This window comes from Lynx canadensis, chromosome A2 (assembly GCF_007474595.2).
Source record: "Lynx canadensis isolate LIC74 chromosome A2, mLynCan4.pri.v2, whole genome shotgun sequence".
Classification (NCBI taxonomy): domain Eukaryota; kingdom Metazoa; phylum Chordata; class Mammalia; order Carnivora; family Felidae; genus Lynx; species Lynx canadensis.
Genome location: NC_044304.2, coordinates 20,772 through 40,972, shown reverse-complemented (window position 1 = coordinate 40,972; position 20,201 = coordinate 20,772). Strand labels below are relative to the sequence as shown.

The 20,201-nt window shown below is 54.2% G+C and overlaps 1 protein-coding gene and 1 pseudogene across 1 annotated transcript; both read left to right on the top strand.

Annotated features, from left to right (window-relative positions):
* The first annotated feature begins 419 nt into the window (after positions 1 to 419).
* On the top strand, positions 420 to 598 carry LOC115509540 (annotated as a pseudogene).
* Positions 599 to 1,480: 882 nt separating this feature from the next.
* On the top strand, positions 1,481 to 13,287 carry THEG (theg spermatid protein). The gene is made up of 8 exons (XM_030293913.1): positions 1,481 to 1,779; positions 2,747 to 2,866; positions 3,156 to 3,227; positions 3,653 to 3,714; positions 4,636 to 4,705; positions 6,455 to 6,572; positions 9,679 to 9,838; positions 13,049 to 13,287. The coding sequence occupies exons 1-8, from the start codon at positions 1,481 to 1,483 to the stop codon at positions 13,285 to 13,287; spliced, it is 1,140 nt and encodes a 379-aa protein (XP_030149773.1).
* Positions 13,288 to 20,201: the final 6,914 nt, after the last annotated feature.

Here is a 20,201-nt window from a genome sequence, read left to right as displayed (position 1 = left end):
GCCCCTTGGGAGCCGGGACTGCCCTCGGCTGACAGCCATGGGGAGTGGGGACCCCAGGCCTACCTCCACAAGGGGCAGGGAACGGGCCCTCCCTGGCAGGCTGCGGCCTGTTCTCCGTTCGAAACATCGCATATCCAGAGATTACCACCCTGCCTTCAGCCCTTCGGCTGTGAACTTTCTTGCTTTTCCGCATATTTGGGCAGCAGAAGCGGACTGTCCAGCCCTTCCCTCAGGGCCGGTGGAGCTCTGGCCTCTTCAGCGCCCTCTCCCTGACCTCGTGTGTGCGCCTGGCTCTGGAGACCCTGGTCCCCCCCGTGAGCTCGAAGGGATGCCTGGCCTTCCCAATATGGACTTGAATTCACGCGAAGCAGGTTTAATGAGCTGTCTCTAGAAGGAAAGTGGACTTAACAAGAATTTTTATCGCTTCTCAGCCTTTTGGCTAAGATCAGTCGTAGCATCTGTTCTTATCAGTTTAACATGTGACACGTCCTCTATCGGAGGACAACATATTAAATGGAGTTTTGGAGCCGGAACTTGCTCTGTCCACTCCGCGCATCGACCTGGGATTGCAGAACCTCGGGCGGACGGGGGGGGGGGGGCAGACGGCAGCGTGGGAGGTCTCGTGCAGGGGCATAGCATTCCTGGCGTGAGCGCCTAGGGACTACCCTCCACGTGGGACCGCACGTGTCTCCCGTCCTGGGCCCACAGACCTGTGTGCCTGCACCGTCAGGATCAGCCTCACCACACTCCATCCACCACAGGAAGGCCCCCCCCGCCACACCCTCGTACCTCTGTCTTTTCTCTGTGTCATATGCCTCCCCCCCAAAAAAGAAGAGACATACATTTTATTACTTAAACAATTTTTTAAATGTTTATTTATTTTTGACAGAGAGAGAGAGAGAGAGCGAGCGAGCATGAGCGGGGGAGGGGCAGAGAGAGAGGGAGACACAGGATCCCAAGCAGGCTCCAGGCTCCAAGCTGTCTGCACAGAGCCCGACGCGGGGCTCGAACCCACGAACTGTGAGATCATGACCTAAGCTAAATAAAGCCAGCCGCTCAACCGACTGAGGCACCCAGGCACCCCCTATGTGTCCTTTCAAGAGAGAGGAAACCATTCCTCGAAGCCCCCTGCAGATTCCCCCTCGGGTCTCATTCCTAAGCCAGTCCTGGGAAGGCACAGCCACCAGCACTGGCCCCTTGAACTGAGCACAACTGGGGCCTCTTACTAAGAAGAAATGTGGGATGGGGTCAGGTCCTACTCCTGGTTCAGCCAGGAAAAGACAGAGAGAGGGGCTAAGCAGCCCCCTGGCAGGACCTGGTGGGAGAGCCCCCACGGGGAGGAGCAGACCTGTTGGGAATGGAATGTGGACCCCGAGAATGCGAATGCGGGCGGGCCGTTCTCCTGTTGCCCGGTGACCGCGACCACAGACATACTTGGGTGTTGGGGAGCAAGGCTGCAGGACTGGGGAGGACCCAGTACATGGGGGACCGCCGGCGAAGTCTGTCCCACAGCCACCACAGCTCGGAGGCCGAAGGCGGGCCCGACTGGGGACAGGACGATGATGCCCTCGGCGTGCAGGGCACAGTGTTCAGGAGTCCAGGGACCAAGGACACCACGTGCCTGGATGACGAGGAGCTGAGTTTTGAAGACCGAGAAGCGGAGACCCTCCCAGAGGAGGTGACTGGGGGAGAACCGCCTGGCCCCCGGGCCCCCGAGGAGGCCCTCGAGCCGCTGGAGAGGGTTCTGGAGAAAGACGCGGAGGGCATACCTGAGATGAGGTGGGCACCACGGAGCGGGGCCTGTGGCAGGGGCAGGGGCAGTGGGGGGAGGGCAGCAGCCCCAGCGAGGCCCCAGGTGCCCCCGCTGTGGGCGGGAGGACCGGGGGACAGCCGCTCACTGGCCTCTGAGGCAGGAGCCAGCGAACACAGCCCTGTCCAGGCGGAGGGTGGGTTGGGGTTGGAGACCTTCCCCGAGTTGAGGAGTCAGGGGTGGAGACTCCGCCAGAGAGGAAAGCAAGCGGGAGGGTCTCCCGGCGCAGCTAAGAAGCTGAAACCATTCCAAGTCCCCGCCAGCTCGGGTACAGTGGTAGCTGGTGGCCTGCGAACCTGCGGGGGCTGGTTTCTGGCAAGTTGTGCGTCCTGGAAAGAAGCGGGTGCTCCCTCGCACGTGCGGGGCTCTGCGCTGTGGGCCTCCCGCCTGCCCTCCACCGGCCCTGGCCAGCCTCAGCCGGTTCCAGCGGGAGCGCCCGTGGGCCAGCACTGGTGGACTCCATGTGCGCTCCCCGTGGCCCCCCCTGGAACCCTGCACAGCCCCCACGCCCCCCATGGAGCTTGTGTGATAAACACACACCCAGACCTGTGGTGTGGCGGGCGGTGGCCGGGGACACCTGCCGTGGGAAAAAAGGCGCAGGCCGGTGGGAGGGGCCTCGGTGGGGCTTCCGGCCAGGGGCAGCACCCAGCGAGGGGACAGGCGGGCGTCTGAGCCCCCAACATCCTATTCCTCCCGCTCCCTGGGTTTCCAGGGGTCTGGCACACAGTAGGCACTTAATGCATGCTCACGAGATTTAGGGAGCCGGGAGCAGGTCTCCTGCCGTTTCACAGAGGCGGTGACCTGGCCGGGGTTGCACACCTGGCTGGGGGAGCTAGGACTTCACCCAGGTGTCTGCGATGCCAGACCCGCCCCAGACAGGCCAGGAGCCTCACTGGGCACAGCCCCCGACCCGCTCACCACGCCCCTCTCCCCAAGCCGGCTGTCCATCACCCAGAGGCTCCCCAGTGCTGCCTCGGCCAGAGGGATGAGGAGGAGGAGGAAGCGGGTCTTTGAGCTGGCAAAGCCCAAGACCAACTGGCAAGTCCTAAGAGACAGGTGAGGCCTGTGGGAAGCCTCACTGGAGGCAGGGGTGGGGGTCCATGAGGAGGAGGGCAGCTCCTGGCGGCCCCCCCCCCACCGCCCCCGTGTTCACCCCCTGGGCTGCCCGTCCCGACTGCTCTCTGTCACTCACATGATGACCTGGGGACAGGTGCGGAGGGAGGTGAGAAGTCAGGGTTCCAGAGGCGGGACTGGGGTGGCCTCTGGGAACTGCCTGAGGACAGTGAGGCCTTTGGGCGAATGGAGCCGCAGAGCAAAGGCAGGGGCTTGGGCCGTCTCATCACAGGATGGGGTGCTGCTGTAAGGGCTATGCCTGGGTGTCCCCGTGCAAGAGGAACTTGCAGTTCTGTGTCTACTGGTGAGTCTCAGGGAGCCTCTCCATCTCCTGCCACGGGGGGATCTGCCCTCCTCTCCAGGGGCAAGAAATGAGGGAAAGGGCCCTCCGATGGGGGGCTTCCTCACCCCAAGGGCCGTTCCCAACCACCCTGGTGCTCTGGACACCAGCCCACCCAGCTGAGGAGTGGGTCTGCTGCTGTGATAGGGCCCCTGGGCTCCGCCCTTAGCTGCGCCTTTTTCTTTTCCCACCTCCCCTTTCTCTGAACACCAGCCCTGCTCAAAATAAACCACATTTCCCACGAGCCTCTCTGACTTGCCCCTTTCCACAGCCTCTCAACTTGTCCTCCTCCAACTTCCTTCCTCCTCCAACCACCCTGCCTGTGCCCCATTGTCTGTGTCCTGTGCCCTGGCTTCCTTCGCTCTGAGCCACGTCTCGGTGTATTCCAGGCCTTCTGTGTACTGGACAGAGAGGTTTCTTGAAGACACCACCCTCACTGTCACGGTGCCAGGTAGGCTGAGCCCACCCACCACCCCCACTTCTCCATCAGGGGTCACCTAGCTCAGGGGTTGGCCAGAGGTAGCCCTTGTGCCAGCTCTGGTGCTTGGCCACCCCGTCTCACGTGCTGCCCCTGGTCTCCTGGGTCACCCCCATTCCACTCCAACCCGTGCCTCGTTCCAACTGAGGAGATCTTGGGGCTTCCCTAGCCCTAACCTCAGGACAGAACTCCCTGCTGCTCCTCCCTCGTCGGCCATCCCCCTTCCCCCAGGTGTGTCATCTCTGGCCTCAGTCCCCTGAGGAGCCAGAGCCTCAGGAGGCTGGTCCTGGAGTGAGGGGGTGTGGGGCAGACTCTCTAGGGGGAATCCAAATTTGCACTACAGCCAAAATGGGGATTAATACTAAATTTATTAAAAGACTCTTTGCCTTCCCTTCTGCAATGGTCTCTCTAGTTTTTGAGAGAAATGGATTCTTTCAAATAAAATATTTCAAGAAATCTCTTCCTGGAGAGAAGTAATAAGGCAAGTTCTCTCTTGGGGGTTTAGAATCTTTCTCGCAGTGAACACGAAGCCCCTGTAAACCCTACGCTTGTACTAACTGCAGACCAAAATCCAGTTTCCCAGCCAGTGGGTTGTTGGAGCCACACTGAGTTCTGTTGAGGAACCGATGATGGGTCTGAGCTCCCATGCCAGCCCCGTGGCTCCCATCCTGTGTGTCCTGAGTAAGGGGCTTCAGGCCCCTGAGACCATTGTCCCCAGGATGGGGGCAGCAAAAGTCACTCCTCTGCAAGGTAACTGGTGCTCAGCTCTCTAGGTGCTCAGTGCTGTACATTGTGCCATTTGCCGTAGCCAGTGAAACGCTGGATTCAGCAAGAAGGAAACCCCTGAGGGTGGGCAGGTTTTTAAGTTGGGGCTGTTTCTCCTATTTTGCATAGTGGTGACGCGCCGAGTGGAGGAGCTAGCCCGACCTAAAAGGTTCTACTCGGAGTATTTCAACAACAACAGGTAAGGGAAGGAAGGCAGAGTGGGGCAGAAAACCTCCCCTTTTCCTCGACAAGCTGTAGTATGGGGAGAGTCCAGGTCCTAGGAGTAGATGACCTGACTTCAAACAGGGCTGGGCTATCCCCAGCTGGAGGCCCATGGGCAGGTTCTCGACCCCTGAGGCACAGCTACGCACCTGTGGGATGGGTGGAGGTGGGGAGCATCCACCAAAGGTACTTAGTACCGTGTCAGACCTAGCAAGTGCTCAATAAATGTTACTTATCACCATTATGGATTTTTTTGGCCCCCAAAAGCTAGGAATCCTAAGACATTATTTTATGTACAACTTTTTTTTTTTTTAATTTTTTTTTAATTTTTTTTTATTTTTTTTAAATTTTTTTTTTCAAATTTTATTTATTTTTGGGACAGAGAGAGACAGAGCATGAACAGGGGAGGGGCAGAGAGAGAGGGAGACACAGAATCGGAAACAGGCTCCAGGCTCTGAGCCATCAGCCCAGAGCCTGACGCGGGGCTCGAACTCACGGACCGCGAGATCGTGACCTGGCTGAAGTCGGATGCTTAACCGACTGCGCCACCCAGGCGCCCCTTATGTACAACTTTTAACACAATTCCTTCTTATCACTCAGAACTTTAATTTTGTTACAAGTGATCTTTAGAGTTATTTAGATACAGATTTTTAATTACCTACTTTTATGCACACAAAAGGGAAAATAATAATGGAAATAAATTAGCTGAAATGCGTCTGAATGTTTTGAATCACTTTTTGACTCAGAAGTTGACAAGTTCCACACACTGTATTTTTTTTTAACATTTATTTATTTTTGAGAGAGAGAGAGAGAGAGAGAGAGAGAGAGAGTGAGTGAGTGGGGGAGGAGCAGGGAGAGGAAGACACAGAATCTGAAGCAGGCTCCAGGCTCTGAGCTGTCGGCACAGAACCCGACGCGGGGCTCAAACTCATGAACCATGAGATCATGACCTGAGCCGAAGCTGGACGCTTAACCGACTGAGCCACCCAGGCGTCCCCCACACGCTGTCTTTCTGCCTGTCTTTGTGACAGTAACTTTTCACTTTAATGCTGACTCACCGTGTAATCTGAAGATAATGTAAAGCGCGATTAGACTTGATATCTGCACGTGGAGGGATGCATGTAACTCGGCGGAGGCCATTTCTGTGCCAACAACTGCGCAGAGCACATGCGGGCAGGGGCACCCGTGGAGCTTCTGACGTTTGGCTGACAGCATTTGTCAGCTGCATTCCAACCTCAGAGATGAGAAAAGATGAAACATGGCTTTATTTCGGGGACACAGGCAGAGCTGACGTCTGAGTTAAGGAGATGCGAGCCCCTCAAGCTCAGTACAAGTGCACTTTCCCCAGCTTCCCGTGGCAAGAACAGGACACGCCCTTCTATCCCTTCTATCCTGACCCCAGCCCCGATGACAGGTGTGTGGGCAAGAGGCCCCGGGAGATGCTGTCACCACAGACGGGGACATGGGAGTGCTGAATGGGGAGGCGGCCACTGCACACAGAGCTGCGACGACCTCGGGAGAGGGTAGCTCTATCCTTGAGAACACTTAGGGGCCTTCTTTTGGGGATTGTTTAAGGAATCCCCTCCTGGAGGTGTTTTCAAAACCCTCCGCGGCCCCCGGGGGCTGTCCCTTATTCCCCAAGTCAGAGATGGGCTTAGAAGAGGTGACAGAAGCACACGGACATGCCCCTGGTCGGGCTGCTGTCTCAAATGTGGATGTCCCTTAGGAGCACCTCCGTCTGGCCCGTTCCTCGCCCTACTCTGGAATACCAAGCTTCGAGTCGCCTGAGGGAACTGGCCACCCCGAGGGTCCGGAATAACATTTGGAGCATAAACATGTCTGAGGTAGGTGCCTTGCTATCCTCTGGGGCGCCCCCCTCAACGGGGGGCCGGAGGTCCGCGGCAGAAGGGACACACAGACTCCAGAGCGGCCTGCGTGTCACCGCGCAGGTGAACACGCAGGATTCACAGGTGTCTGCTCAGGACAGAGCTTCGTTTCGCTTGAAGCCTGCGCGGGGACACCTTCCCTGCCCACGTGGGCTCAAGGTGGGGCCCAGGCCTTCGGCTCACACGCGGGCATCTCAGAGGGCCTGGAACCGTTCAGTCCGTTCCGAACCAAACACTGGTCTGCTGCCCGCTCAGGCCGGACACGTGACCCCCGTTCCCCCGCCTCCCCTTCTCCCCGGGGCCGGGAAGGAGCCGCAGACTCGTGGCCGCCCTCGCGGCTCAGGTAATGTCTCCGAGATCCTCGCGCCTGCTAGCAGTTCATGACTTCTTAGTTGCCGAGTCCTGTTTCGTCCCACGGATGGCCACAACTTTATTCCCTCGCCCACTGAAGAGGTCTGAGCTGTCTCCCGGTTGGGGCTGGCACCAATAAAGCTGCCTTGGAGCTGGTATCTCACTGTGGTTTTAACGTGCGTCAAAGAACGTGTTGATGGATTTTTTCACGTGGTTATTTTCTGGACGGGCCCCCGCCCTTCAAAAATATTTAAAAGTAAATCCAGACGTCATACCATTGTAAGCACTCCAGGATGTACTTCTAACTGACAACCATAATAACAATGATCACACTAAAAAGTTTAACAGTAATACTTTAATATCAGAATACTCAGTCTGTGTTCACTTTTTCAGTGGTCCCCAAAAAGGCCTTTTATGGTCAATTTGGTTGAACCAGGATCCGAAGGAGGGCACTGTCCTCTCGACCGGTCCCACCCACCTCTTACCCAGGGACACATCTGCTGTTTTCTGGGCTCTTGCCCTGACACCTCCTCCCTTCTGTGCACCTGACCCTGGCACGGTCCGGTCCCTGGGAGAGTCCACATCCCCAGGCCGAGGAGTGAAGGCTCAACAAGGCTTGGTGCTCCCTGACCTCCCTCCCTCATGCTCCTGCCTTGCCGGGCTACATTGCAGGGTCCCTCAACGACCCTCTGGGCCTGTACCCCTCGGGTCCCGCTACTTGGAACACCTCTGCCGTCTACGTGTGGCCCCTGTGTACTCAATGAACTCAATGAACTCTCCTCCTCCAACCCTCCCGTTTCCGACCAGACTGGTGGGAACCCCACCTTCAGCCTGCTTCCCAGCCCCTAGCATAGTCTCTGGATGGACCCTTGATCCTTCCGCCAGACTGTGAGCAGCCTGAGGGCAGAGACTGCACCTTTCTTGCTTATTGTGGCGGCATTCCTGAGCCTGTCTTACCCTGTGCGGGGCACAGAGTGGCAATCAGTGTTCGCTGAAGGCATGGGTAGGTGAAAGTCTACCTGCCTGCCCACCTCTCCAGGCAGGACTGCCGTTGGGCCCGTGTCTACCTCAGCAGTCAGGCCTGGGCTATGTCAGTTGTGGGGGAAGAAAGGAGGCGGGGAGAGGCAGGGAGTGGGGAGGAGGGAGGCAATAGAGGGTTGAATGGGACATAACATTGTAAACACCGAGATGTCTTTGATAGGAGTAGCATCTGTGATTTTCAAGGAAGACAATTTTAAGAGGAAAGGGACTCAAATTTCGGACTGACCCCTGGAGGTCATTTCAGCCAACCCTGCTTCCAAGCAGGTTCCTGCTAAAACTGTACTGTGCAGAGAGCTTTCGTATGACACGAGACATTAAAACACAGCGCCACCGATCACAAGCATTCCTGGACCTACTCCAACACTCCGACAGGTTTATTTCAGACCTACGCCTCCTCTGTAAGGAGTAAAACGTCCCAACAACTACCCTTGCTTCCTCCTCCCTCTCCAGAGGTGGCAGGAGTGGCCAGCTCATCTTCCCCTTCTGTCACAGCCAGACACATTCAGAATGTTATTTTTCCCACCCTTCGATTCATTTGCGGGCAGACTGTTTGCACATGTGCAGGAGCCAGCTGGTGGGCTGGTGGTGAGGAAAGAGGGGGGGCGGAGCAGGACACGTACTAAAGAGAGCGCAGCCTGGGAAGAGCGTGTCTTGTATGCACTTTTTTGGGGGTGGGGGCAGATGACGATTAACCTTGAGATGACAGAGCTCGGTCTAGGCACTGCGGTTGTGTGGCTGATGCACAGTAGCCAAGCCGACAATTGTGATTGTGTCTGGATTCCCCGGAAAACACTAAGAAGTTGTCTATGGAGGAAGTGGGTCAAGTTTCTCCGTGAAATGTCTGCCAGGGTTTCCCCCTCCATCATCCCCACTCTTTCCAGCTCTGCCTCATATCCATAATTTTAAACTTTATTATTATAGACCCATGAACTATAATCGTAGCCATATACATACACAGCATCTTAACTTTCTTGCTTCCCTCTCAATATTTGTTTTCTAGAACACTGCATGTGATTCGTATAGAAACACTACTTAACATGCTGGATTGCACCCTACCATACGAGTATAGAATAACCGATTTACCCAGTCCCCTACTGGTAGACAACCCGGCTGCTTCCAACTGTTTGCCATGATATTCAAGCTACGGTGAATACCACTCATTCCCTTGTGCTTCGGTAGGGCTTCTCTATATGGTGGTCTTCAACAGTGCACATGTTCAACCTGAGAAGGACAAACGCTCTCCAAAGCGTTTGTACTAATTTACTGTCCTACCAGCCATGCATGAGGATTTCTCTCCTCCCATATTCTTGCCAGGGCATGATAATTTTTCAGACTTTTTAATTTTTTCCGAGTCTGCTTGCATAAAGTAATATTTTGTGGTTTTAATTTATATTTCCCTGGTCAAGGAGATGATTATTCACCATTTAGGTTTACTCTCCTACATGATTAGCCCAGTCATATAAATCATAAAAACCCATAGTGATTTTTGGGTTATTGATTTAGAGGAACTCTTTATATATGATAGCTACTAATCCTTTGCTGAACTTCCCAATCTTTTTTTTTTTTTTCTTTCTTTCTTTTTTTTTTTTTAGAACACTAAAGGGGTCTTTCTGATCCAGGGGCCTATGAGGAATCATGGGCTGTTTTACTCTTCCCTTGTAATTGTTTCCAGGTGTCCCAAGTATCCAAGGCAGCCCAGATGGCAATCCCCAGCACAAGGATCCTACAGCTGGCAAAGCCCAGGGCCCCAGCCACCCTGTTGGAAGAGTGGGACCCCATGCCAAAACCCAAGCCGCACGTGTCGGACTACAATCGCCTCCTTCACTTGGCCAGTAAGTAGTTCCGCTGGGGCTTGCCTCCTTGTCAGGCTCTTGTGTCCTTCCCCACTGGCCACAGGCCATGGGGTGGGGGTGGGGGGGTCAGTCAGTAGACCTGGGCTACAGGCCTGCTTCTTCTAGATTTGCCCTTCCCCCTTTGCTTCATCTTCTCCCCAGACTGCACACCAGTTGTCCAGACACCTGTAGACCATTCACAGTGTGGCCCATACAGGCTCCCCTGGGGGCTGGCAGTGGGGACCACTCCCCAGGAGCAGAACTGAGAGGGCTTGTGGCCTGACTGGGTCTCCTGCCAAGGGCAAGTGGGTGCAGGAGAGCAAGGTGGGGTGCAAGGCCAGACGCCAACCCAAGAGCCTGGCTGAGGTCCAAGGGAAGCTTTCAGGTGGCACCTACCTGATTCTTCCCCTTTCCTCTAAAACACATGAGGTACCCGGCCCCCCAACCACACAGGAGCGGTAGAGAACTGGACCCCACACCAAAGATAATCCAGTTTGGTGTGTTTCTGGGTGTGCACACACAGATCCGCAAAGTTGTGTGGCCACGTGTATGTGCTTGCCTGCGTGCACCCTTCCAGATGCTCTCCCTGCCCGGCGTTTCTATGACACCGTCCACGTCCAAGGCAAGGAGGACTCCTGTGGGCTCTGCCTTCTGAGCTATGGAGGCCCCTAGCTGCCTCCACCCCCACAACCCTTGTGGGCCCACCGTGCATCCCTGGACCAGACCAGGACTGCCCTGATCCTGGGCGCCACCTCTGCCTGTTTCAGATTCTGTCCTTCTCTGCTCATGACCCACTCAGGGGACCTGCCTCTCTCGGTGTGGCCCACGGGACCTTGCGATCTGTGCCCTGGCTTCCTCCACCTGACTCCATTCTGCTTGCGCCTCCCCAGTGGCCCTTCCTACAGCCTGGCAGGCGCTCCCCAGATGCCCCTCTGCCTCCCACAGGGCTTGGCTCCTCTCTGCCCCCTTGGTGAGGGCCCTCACTGCCCTGTCTCAGTCCACAAGCCAGCCCACCTCTGGGGACCACTTGTTCAGCACCCGTCACCTTCTAACAGACCTTCCAGTACATTTCTGCATCTGTTATGTGCCAGGCCAACAGTGTCAGAGGCACTTAGTCACCAGAGAGCCCGATTGGCCACTTTGGTTCACTCTATCATTTTCCTGGTTTTCTAGTTCCCTTTTTTTTTTTTTTTTTGTTATTGATTTAGAGCAGCTCTTTATATAAGATAATCACCAACCCTTTGTTGAGCACATGGCAACATAACCTTTTCCTGGTCTCTCTTCTTTTAACTGTGCTTATGGGATCTTTTGTTTGCCCATCCATTTATCCATTCTCTTAATATTCATGAAAAGACCAGTTAAGTGAATGTACACGTGAGAACACGTACCACTGTGTTAGGCCCCATTGTCTTTCTGTCCCTGTCACACACCCGCATCTGGGATATAAACATACATGTGTGTGTTGTGTGTTTGCAAGGAGGGTATAAGGCTGTGTTTTTCACACTGCAGACTCGTGTCCACTGATGGTTGTGACCAGCACTTGAAGGGGAGAGACCTTGCACGTGAAGCCAGACAGGTGTGGGCACAGTCCATGGCTGCTTTGCTTCTCCGTGTGTCCGTTGTGTATTGTATGGACACACACTCTGTCACCACTGTTAAGTTGTCCCGGGCAGAGTCGGAAAGTCTAGATGTCACGATGGCGGTCGTGCTTCTAGAGTCTCAGAGGAGTTCAAAGAAGCCCGGGTCTGGGCACGGTCCTCTTAGCCCTGAGCGGCGCCGAGGCCCTTCTGCTCGGCCCCTTCCCTTTGGACAGGCCGCTTCTTGGGTCACCTGCCCGGCACATCTGTGTCCAACCCCGGTGACCTTGCCCCGCCAGGCCCCCCCGTGGACTTGTGCCTGCCTGGTGGGAGGGACCCCACTGAGCTGGGGTTGCTCCGCCGAGAGGGCGGACGGCCCGTTTCCATTCGCACGGAGGCTCTGGGCCAAGCGGGTGTGGAAAGGAGGCAACCCCAGGGTCCTGAAGCTTGCACAGACCGAAGGCTAAGACAGTGACCACCGGTGACCACTTCTCTTCTAGTACCCAGACAGCCCACGTGCTGCAGGAAGGGGCGGTGGGGAGGAGGTGAGGAGGGGCAGACCAGCAGGAGGGGTTTCCGCGGGGGCCGCGGGGGGGGGGGGGGAGAAGGAGGAGCCTGGCTGAGCCACAGGCCTCTGCGCGTGAGAGCCGTGAGTCCTCAACCGCAGCCGCTGGCTGGGTGTGGCTACTTCGCTGAAATTGAAATCAACCTATCGGTTGATCTGAATTAGTTGATTGATTTCATTAAAATTGAATCAAATAAAGCTGCAGCCCAAATCAGGCATTCTGTACTCACACGTGGCTGGTGGGAGCCACGTTACCCAGTGCAGAAAGCTGCGTTTCTTGAGAGGGTCCGGCAGGAGCCCAGAGGATCAGGGCAGTCTCAGCCAGGAGGCTGGTGCCGAGTCCCCAGGGGGCCCTGTCCTGGGGAGCTGCCCTCCATCCCCCCACCAGGCGTGCAGCACCGGCCAGGGAGAGGAGATGCCTCTCACACCCATCTGCTTCAGAGGTTGAGGCATCAGAGCAGGGAGGGGAGGAGGTGAAGGGGCTGGCCAGGCACCCCCCTCACCCTCGGCCGCTAGCCTCCCTCCTTTGGCTGGCCCCTCTGTGTGCCCCTGTCTGGGACCTGTGGCCACTTGAAATATTTTTTCTCTTTTCAATTCACCCTTTTGAAGCGTACAGTTCAACATACCTCAGTAAAAAATAAAATAAAGCATACATTTGAAAAGTTTTTAGTACGTTCACAGGGTTGTGCATCAATTACCACAATCAATTTTAGAATTTTCATCTCCCTAAAGAGAAACCCCGTCCCTATGAGAGGTTACACCCCTTCCCCAGCCCCCGGCCCCCACGAGCCCCCTTCCCGTCGGTGGGTGAGCCTGTTCTGGACGTTTCACACACGTGGACTCCCACCCCGTGTGGCCTCTCGTGTCTGGTTCCCTCCCTGAGTGTCGTGTGTCCAGGGTCTGTCCGCAGGGCGGCGGGGGTGGGCGCCTCGCTCCGCTCTGGCTGAGTGGTGGTCCAGCAGGCGGATGGGCCATGTCGTGTGTATCCGTTTTGAACTTGGGAGCTCTGACCTCCACATGTCTGAAGTCTCAGTGCCTGACTCGGTCCCTCTCTCCTGCCCTCTCCAGTGCCCAAGGCCCAGTCGGACCAGTGTGTTCCTGACCGAGATCCACGCTGGGAGGTGCTGGACGTCACCAAGAAGGCAGTGGCCAGTCCCCGGATCATCTCCCTGGCCAAGCCCAAAGTGCGCAAAGACCTCAACGAGGGCTATGACCCCTACCACATTTCCCCCGCGTCTCTGGTGGCTCAGGCATCCCCTCGCTTGTACGAGCTGGCCACCCCCAAGAGCATCACCAAAAGAGTGTGAGCGACCCAGGCCTGGCCTCTGAGATCCCATTCCCAGTAAACACCCAACTGCACCCTAACCTTGTGTGTCGTTGGCTCTGAGTGTTTTGGCCCGAAGGCGGGAGGGCAGGCTGGTGGCCAAATCGAGGACAAGGAGGAAAATGATAATGTTCATGCTTACATTCAGCCTGGGATTTGTACGGCCCTGTTATCTTCCAGATCGCGCTCTCCTGCCCTCTGCGCTTCTCAGGTGCCCACTTCCCTCCCTCGTTCCCTCTGAGTCTCCTGGGTGTCCCCGTGCACCTCAAACTCAGTGACCCTATAATAAAACCAGCTGATGCCTATTGCATGACTTACTGATCTTTCCAGTGGCCCAGTGAAGGGGGGCTGTACTTGTGCACATTTTACAGACGTGGACACTGAGGCTCTCAGAAGTTGGGAAAGACTCACAGCCCCTATCCGAGCCTCCAGGGTGGGGGCGCTGCTCTAGCAATTCACCACACACACTGGTTCTGACGGCTCTGGCCTCAGAAGTCCTAACACCCAGGCGTGGGCAGGGCCGGTTCCCCCGGGGCCCCAGGGAGCCCCGTGTCCCCCTTTTCCGGCTGCCAGAGACGCCGCATCCTGGGCCCGCGGCCCCTCCTCATCCTCACGGCCAGCAGCGCGGGGTCCGCCCGGCTCTCTGCCTCCCTCTTGTGAGGACCTCGTGAGGACGCTGGGCCCCCTGGGAACCCAGGGTCACTCTTGCCTCAGGGGTCTTGACAAGGTCCCCCTTTGAGGTGACAAATCCCAGGTCCCGGGACAATGACATGGGCATCTTTGAGAGCTGTTACTCAGCTGACCACAGCCGGAGAGATATCTTTTCTCTTTCTGAAACTCTAAACAAAGGCTCATATTTTGCTGATTCTGGTCAGGCTACTTCTGGGCTATTTGCTGGGTCCTGACAGTGTGCTGTGATGACCCCCTTAGGCCAGCCCTCCACAAGGGTTCTCCTAGCGCCTGCCAAGTGTCGGGTCCGGAGCCATGAGTCTGAGAATACAAAATTGCTAACAGGCTCTAAGTCACTTAAAGACATTAATTCATTCACTAACAAAGGATATTTAGTGAATACTTACAGGTGCTCGAGACAGGTGCTCAGAAGTAAAAAGTTAGCAGCAAAAACCTACCCTCACCCTCTTGAATGATATGATGACATAAACCAGCAAATAACTGACATTCCAGGAGGCTGGGACCCTAGCTCAGAGCCTGTGGCAATTGTTGCTTAAATATGTACACATTTTAACTTTAATTTAATTTAATTTTAGTAATCTCTACACCCCGCATGGGGCTTGAACTCACAAACCTGAAATCCTTGGACCCAGCCAGCCAGGCGCCCCTGCTCTAATGGGTGGACCCGCTGACTCTCTACGCTGCTCTGGGGGGCACAGTTGGGACCACTGAAGACCTTCCGAGGACGTGTTTGGGAGGAAGAGCACGAGTGAACAAGCAAGACTCAAACCCCTGTGATGTCGTGAGGTCCCATCCTGAATCTGCCAGAGTGGTTCCCTGAAGAATGCCCCAAAGATGTCCCGAAACCTGTGAATCTTATTTTGTTTGGCAAAAGGGAGTTTGTGGATGAGATTAAAGATTCGGAGGTAAAGAGATTATCCTGTGCCATACAGTCACACATCCTTACAGAGGCAAAGGGAGATTTGGCCTCAGAAAAAGAAGGTACTTTTTCTGCCACCGGAGCAAGATGATGTCAAGCCCCGGCTTTGATGGAGGAACGAGCTGTGGAAGGAAACGCATTCTCCCCTTAGGGCTTCGGGTTGGAGCAAGCCCCTGCCGGCCCCTTCATTTCTGTCCCCCGAATGACACGTGCGTGTGGATTCTATTGGCTGATTTTGCAGTGATCTGTTACAGCAGCGAGAGGAAGCTAGTACAGATTAGCGACGCTAAAGACTCCTAACAGGAGGCGGAGGGCGAGGACCGTCCTTGGTTGCCGCGCAGCTGGCGGCCCCCCAGGCCGTTCAGGCACACTTCCACCAAGAAAGGGAAGGCGAACCGGCATTTTCAACCTCAGGGACCTTCGAAACAAGACGAAACAGAAGCTTTGAACCAACTCAGGGTCCGAAGTGACGTGTATGATCTCTGGTCAAAGGCCATCTCGTGTTTTAATGTTCCTATACAAGTTGAGAAAAAACAAACTTCACACTGACGTATCTTTATAAAATAAAATTTAACCAGCCGAAGTTTAAATTGTTATCTTTTTTAAAATGAGAATTGCTGGTGTTCATTGATTTGTAGAAAGTCCTTAGATACAGAATTATGGAAATTAGCCCTTTGTAACATGAGTAGCCAGGTATTTTTCTAGGGTTACAATCTATTTATTTATTTTTTAATGTACATCCAAGTTACTTAGTATGTTGTGCAGTAGTGATTTGAGGAGTAGAACCCAGTGATTCACCCCCTACGTATAACACTGAGAGCTCATCCCAACAAGTGTCCTCCTTAATGCCCCTCACCCATTTAGCGCATCCCCCCACCCGCAACCCCCCCCAGCAGCCCTCAGTTTGTTCTCTATCTTTAAGAGTCTCTTGGGGCGCCTGAGTGGCTCAGTTGGTTAAGCGTCTGACTTCGGCTCGGGTCATGATCTCGCGGTTCTTGAGTTCGAGCCCCACGTCAGGCTCTGTGCAGACAGCTCAGAGCCTGGAGCCTGCTTCAGATTCTGTGTGTGTCTCTCTCTGCCCCACCCCGCTTCCACTCTGTCTCTGTCTCTCTCAAAAATAAACATTAAAAAAAAGTCTCTTGTATTTTGCCCCCCTCCCCGTTTTTATATTATTTTTCCTTCCCTTCCCCTATGTTCATCTGCTAAGTTTTTAAAATTCCACCTATGGGTGAAGTCATAGGATACTTGTCTTTCTCTGACTAATTTCACTTAGCATAATACCTCCAGTTCCATCCACGTAGTTGCAAATGGCAAAATTTCGTGCTTTTTGATGGCCGAGTAATACTCCATTGTACATATAGACCACATCTTCTGTATCCATTCATCCGTCGATGGACACGTGGGCTCCTTCCATACTTTGGCTATTGTGGATAGTGCTGTTTAAATTATTATCTTGTGATTTAAGGCACGAATGAAGAATCGTATATGTTGCACGTCACAACTGTGTTTTGTGGTCAGCTTTATCGAGACGTACGGACTGTTGTGGATACAGTTTGACGAGACTGACACAGGCAGCTGTATAACTGCCACCACTATTGACAGAGACGGGTTTTGTCCCCCTTTGAACTTCCCTCACGCTGCTCTGCTGTCATCCGGTCCCTCCAACCCCGGGGCCCTGGCAACCACTCATCTGTTCTCTGTCCCCACGGTTTGGAATTTTCTGGAACATGGTAAACTGGTGGAAGAGTGTGACTAGCTTTGTCTCCATGCAGCTTGTCCTTACTAGACAGCATGTAGAGCACGTGGCTGGGATTTGCCCTGTTACCTGTTCTGAGAGTCCTTCTGAGTTTGGCCTATTACATCTCCTGACTGGACATTTGGTCTTAGTTCTTCCTCAGTTTCATGTTACGCTTTAAAATTGTATAACTCCTTTTGTTTGTTCTTTAAGTCGTTCAGAATAGGACTCGGAGGTTATGCCCTCGGGAAACAGACTTTGAGACAGGGATCATGGACAGGGGGGTTCCTGGGGACCGCCCTTGTGGTTGGAGCGTGCCAGGCAGTGAAAGAAGCAGGGCTGGACAGAGGGACAGGGGGCTGAGAAGACGGTCTCAGCTGACCCTACGGGGGCCTCTGGAGCTACACAGTTGTCCCCCGGTAGCCACAGGTGCTGGCCGTTATGCGTTTGCATGGAGAAGTCCTGGTGTGGGCAGCCTCTGTGAAGGAGGGGGGACCTGGGAGACACTCAGCTTCGAGCCACCAGCCACTGGCACCCCTAGCAGCTGAGAGAAATGTTGCTTCTGTATGTTTGGGGGGTTTGCATGGTGCACACAGCATCCAGTACAGTCCACCCAGAACTGCTCAGCTCGATGTACGTTCTGGAAACACCTCACCCAGGACCTTGTTAGGCTTCTTTTTCTGCAGGGAAACTTGTAAGAAAAAGATTAGTGTGGTGAGCTACAGCCCCCAGCGCCACGCCACCCTGGGCTGGACTCATCACCCCCACCTGCAGCCACACCCTCCTCCCTCTCTCCCTGTCTCCGAGGCTGAGTTGCTGGGGGAGCCCAGCCCAGACCCCAGTCCCTGAGGGGCCCGAGTGCTTTGTCAGCAACCGTCAGACCAAGGGTGCTGTGCACTCCCCGTCTGCACCAGGAGGGCCTGCGCACTTGCAGGTGCCCAAGCATCAGCTCTCCAGGCCTTTGTCTTCATGGCCCCTACTGGGAGGACACCCTCCCAGCCTCTTCTTCCTCCTTGAAGACTCGGCTAAAGACACTGCTTTCTGGGGCGCCTGGGTGGCGCAGTCGGTTAAGCGTCCGACTTCAGCCAGGTCAGGATCTCGCGGTCTGTGAGTTCGAGCCCCGCGTCAGGCTCTGGGCTGATGGCTCAAAGCCTGGAGCCTGTTTCCGATTCTGTGTCTCCCTCTCTCTGCCCCTCCCCCGTTCATGCTCTGTCTCTGTCCCAAAAATAAATAAACATTAAAGACACTGCTTTCTATTTTCTTAGCTTTATTACTCTTACTTTTTATTGGAAAACCATTCAGGTATACAGAACAATTGCAAGAAGAAGCGTAGAAGATATCTTCACGTACCCTCTCCCAGGTTCCGCTATTAGCATTTTGCTCCGTTTGCTTTATCATTTGTCCCGAACCACCTACGTTGCTGGTGTCATGGCACCTTACTCCTGTCTAGTCCTTTGGGCTGTTCTAACAGAAACGTCACAGACCAGGTGCCTCGTAAACAGCAGAAAAGTATTTTCCATAGTTCTAGAGGCTGGAAAGTCCAAGATCAAAGTGCCAGCAGATTTGGTCACTGGTGAGGACCTGCTTCCTGGTTCAGAGGCTGTCTTTCCACCATCTGCTCATGGGGACAGAAGGGGCAAGGGTGCTCCCTGGGGTCTCTGCCATAAGGGCACTGATCCCAGGGCACCTGGGTGGCTCAGTTGGTTGAGCGTCCATCCAACTCCTGGTTTCGGCTCAGGTCACGATCTCGAGGTTTGTGAGTTCGAGCCCCACATCGGGCTCTGTGCCAATAGCACGGAGCCTGCTTGGGAGGCTCTCTCTTTCTTTCTCTGACCCTCCCCTCCCCTCTGTCTCTCTCTGAAAAATAGATAAACATAAAAAATTTAAGAAAAATAAGGCACTCATCCCATTCACGTAGGTTCCGTCCTCATGACGTCCCAAAGTCTCCACCATCAAATACCATCATATCGGGGATTCAGTTTCAACATATGAATTCTGGGGGGACACGGACATTCAGTCTATGTTAACTTCTAAATATTTCAGTGTAAATTTTTTGAGAATAAGAATATTCTCTTACAGAACCACAGGACTGTTATCAACGTCCCCGAACTTAACATTGATGTAACACGTTTATCCAATCCACGTCTGAATTCCAGTTTTGTCATTCATGTTCCAGTTATGTTTCCAATAGGATCAGATACTGCATTTAGTTGTCCTGTCGGAAAAAGTGGTCTTTTATGGCAGTAACATTTCTGAAGAATACAGTCCTTCTCTGTTTGTTTAACAGCATGTTCCTTATTCAGGGTTTGTCTGCAGTTTTCTCAAATATGTGCAGGATATGCATTCCTGGCCAGATTAAGTGATGTAGTGTCCTTCTAAGGGCATCACATTGGAAGGCACATGGTGTTCGTCTGCCCCTCACTACCATGTTAATTTTTTATCAGCCGGCCAATGTTGCCTCATTTCTACACTGTAACTGTAATAATCAGCCTGTGGAGAGAGGCTTTCAGACCTTAAAAACTTTCTTCCCTTCATCTGGATCCCCTGCTGCCCCTTCGCATCTCTCTGATGATTCTTGTCCAAGCCGTTTCTAAGAAGTGTTCTCTGGTTTCTCAGCCTGACTCAAACCCTTTGCCTTGGTTTCTGCACGTTATAAACACAGACACCCCCCTCTCGTTGTATCTATTGGCCGTCTCCCTGCCTCACTGGATCCCTGCAAGCCCAGCACCTAGTTGAGGGCTGTAGGGGCCATGTGCTTAGTTCATTGATTAACTGAATGAATAAATGGATGAATGAATGAATGATCAACTGCTCTAGGTACCAGTGAGGACTCTCAGACACAAGCGCCTGAACCTCCAATCTGAATGAGGTGTATCTAACACAAGGAGTAGGGAGCCCACTGACTCATATAACTGTGAAGGGCAGGGTAGACTTTTTTTTTTTTAACGTTTTTATTTATTTTTGAGAGAGCAAGAGAGAGTGGGGTGGGGGGGGGGGCGGACAGATGATCCGAAGAGGGCTCTGTGCTGACAATAGAAAGCCCGATGAGGGGCTCAAACTCACCAATGGTGAGGTCATGACCTGAGCTAGAGTCAGATGCCCAACTAACCGAGGTGCCCCAGGGTAGACCTTTCAAAAGTGGTTCTTCTGTCTCCTGGCTGGTAGACTCTCAGAGGGCTGGGGATAATGCTTTTTATCAAGCATCATGCCTGGTGGATCTCAACTTCTCAGTACCCCACTGGCTGACGGCTGGGAAAGGAACTAGGCTTTTGAATTCCCCACCTCCTCAGTCTTGGAACCACCACCCGCTCATTTGTGCCAGCCAGAAATCTGGGAGCCATCGTCACATTCTCGCCACCTTCACTGCATCAGGGGGTCTTGTGGGGTCTACTTTTCCAAGCTGTCCACCTCTGTCCCCACCCCTCCATCCTAGTCAGCAGCTGACGTCTCTGCAGGCTGAGGGCCTTGCCACTGGCCTGCCTCCGTCCTCTCTTGCTTTTGATTACAACACTCTTGGTACACCTTCTGCCCTCGTGCTCAGAGCCCTCGTCAG

Coding starts and splice junctions, on each gene's coding strand:
- THEG (XM_030293913.1), top strand. CDS start 1,481: ATGGGGGACCGCCGGCGAAGTCTGTCCCACAGCCACCACAGCTCGGAG. Junction 3,228..3,652: donor TTGCAGTTCTGTGTCTACTG/GTGAGTCTCAGG, acceptor GGTGTATTCCAG/GCCTTCTGTGTACTGGACAG. Junction 3,715..4,635: donor CCTCACTGTCACGGTGCCAG/GTAGGCTGAGCC, acceptor TATTTTGCATAG/TGGTGACGCGCCGAGTGGAG.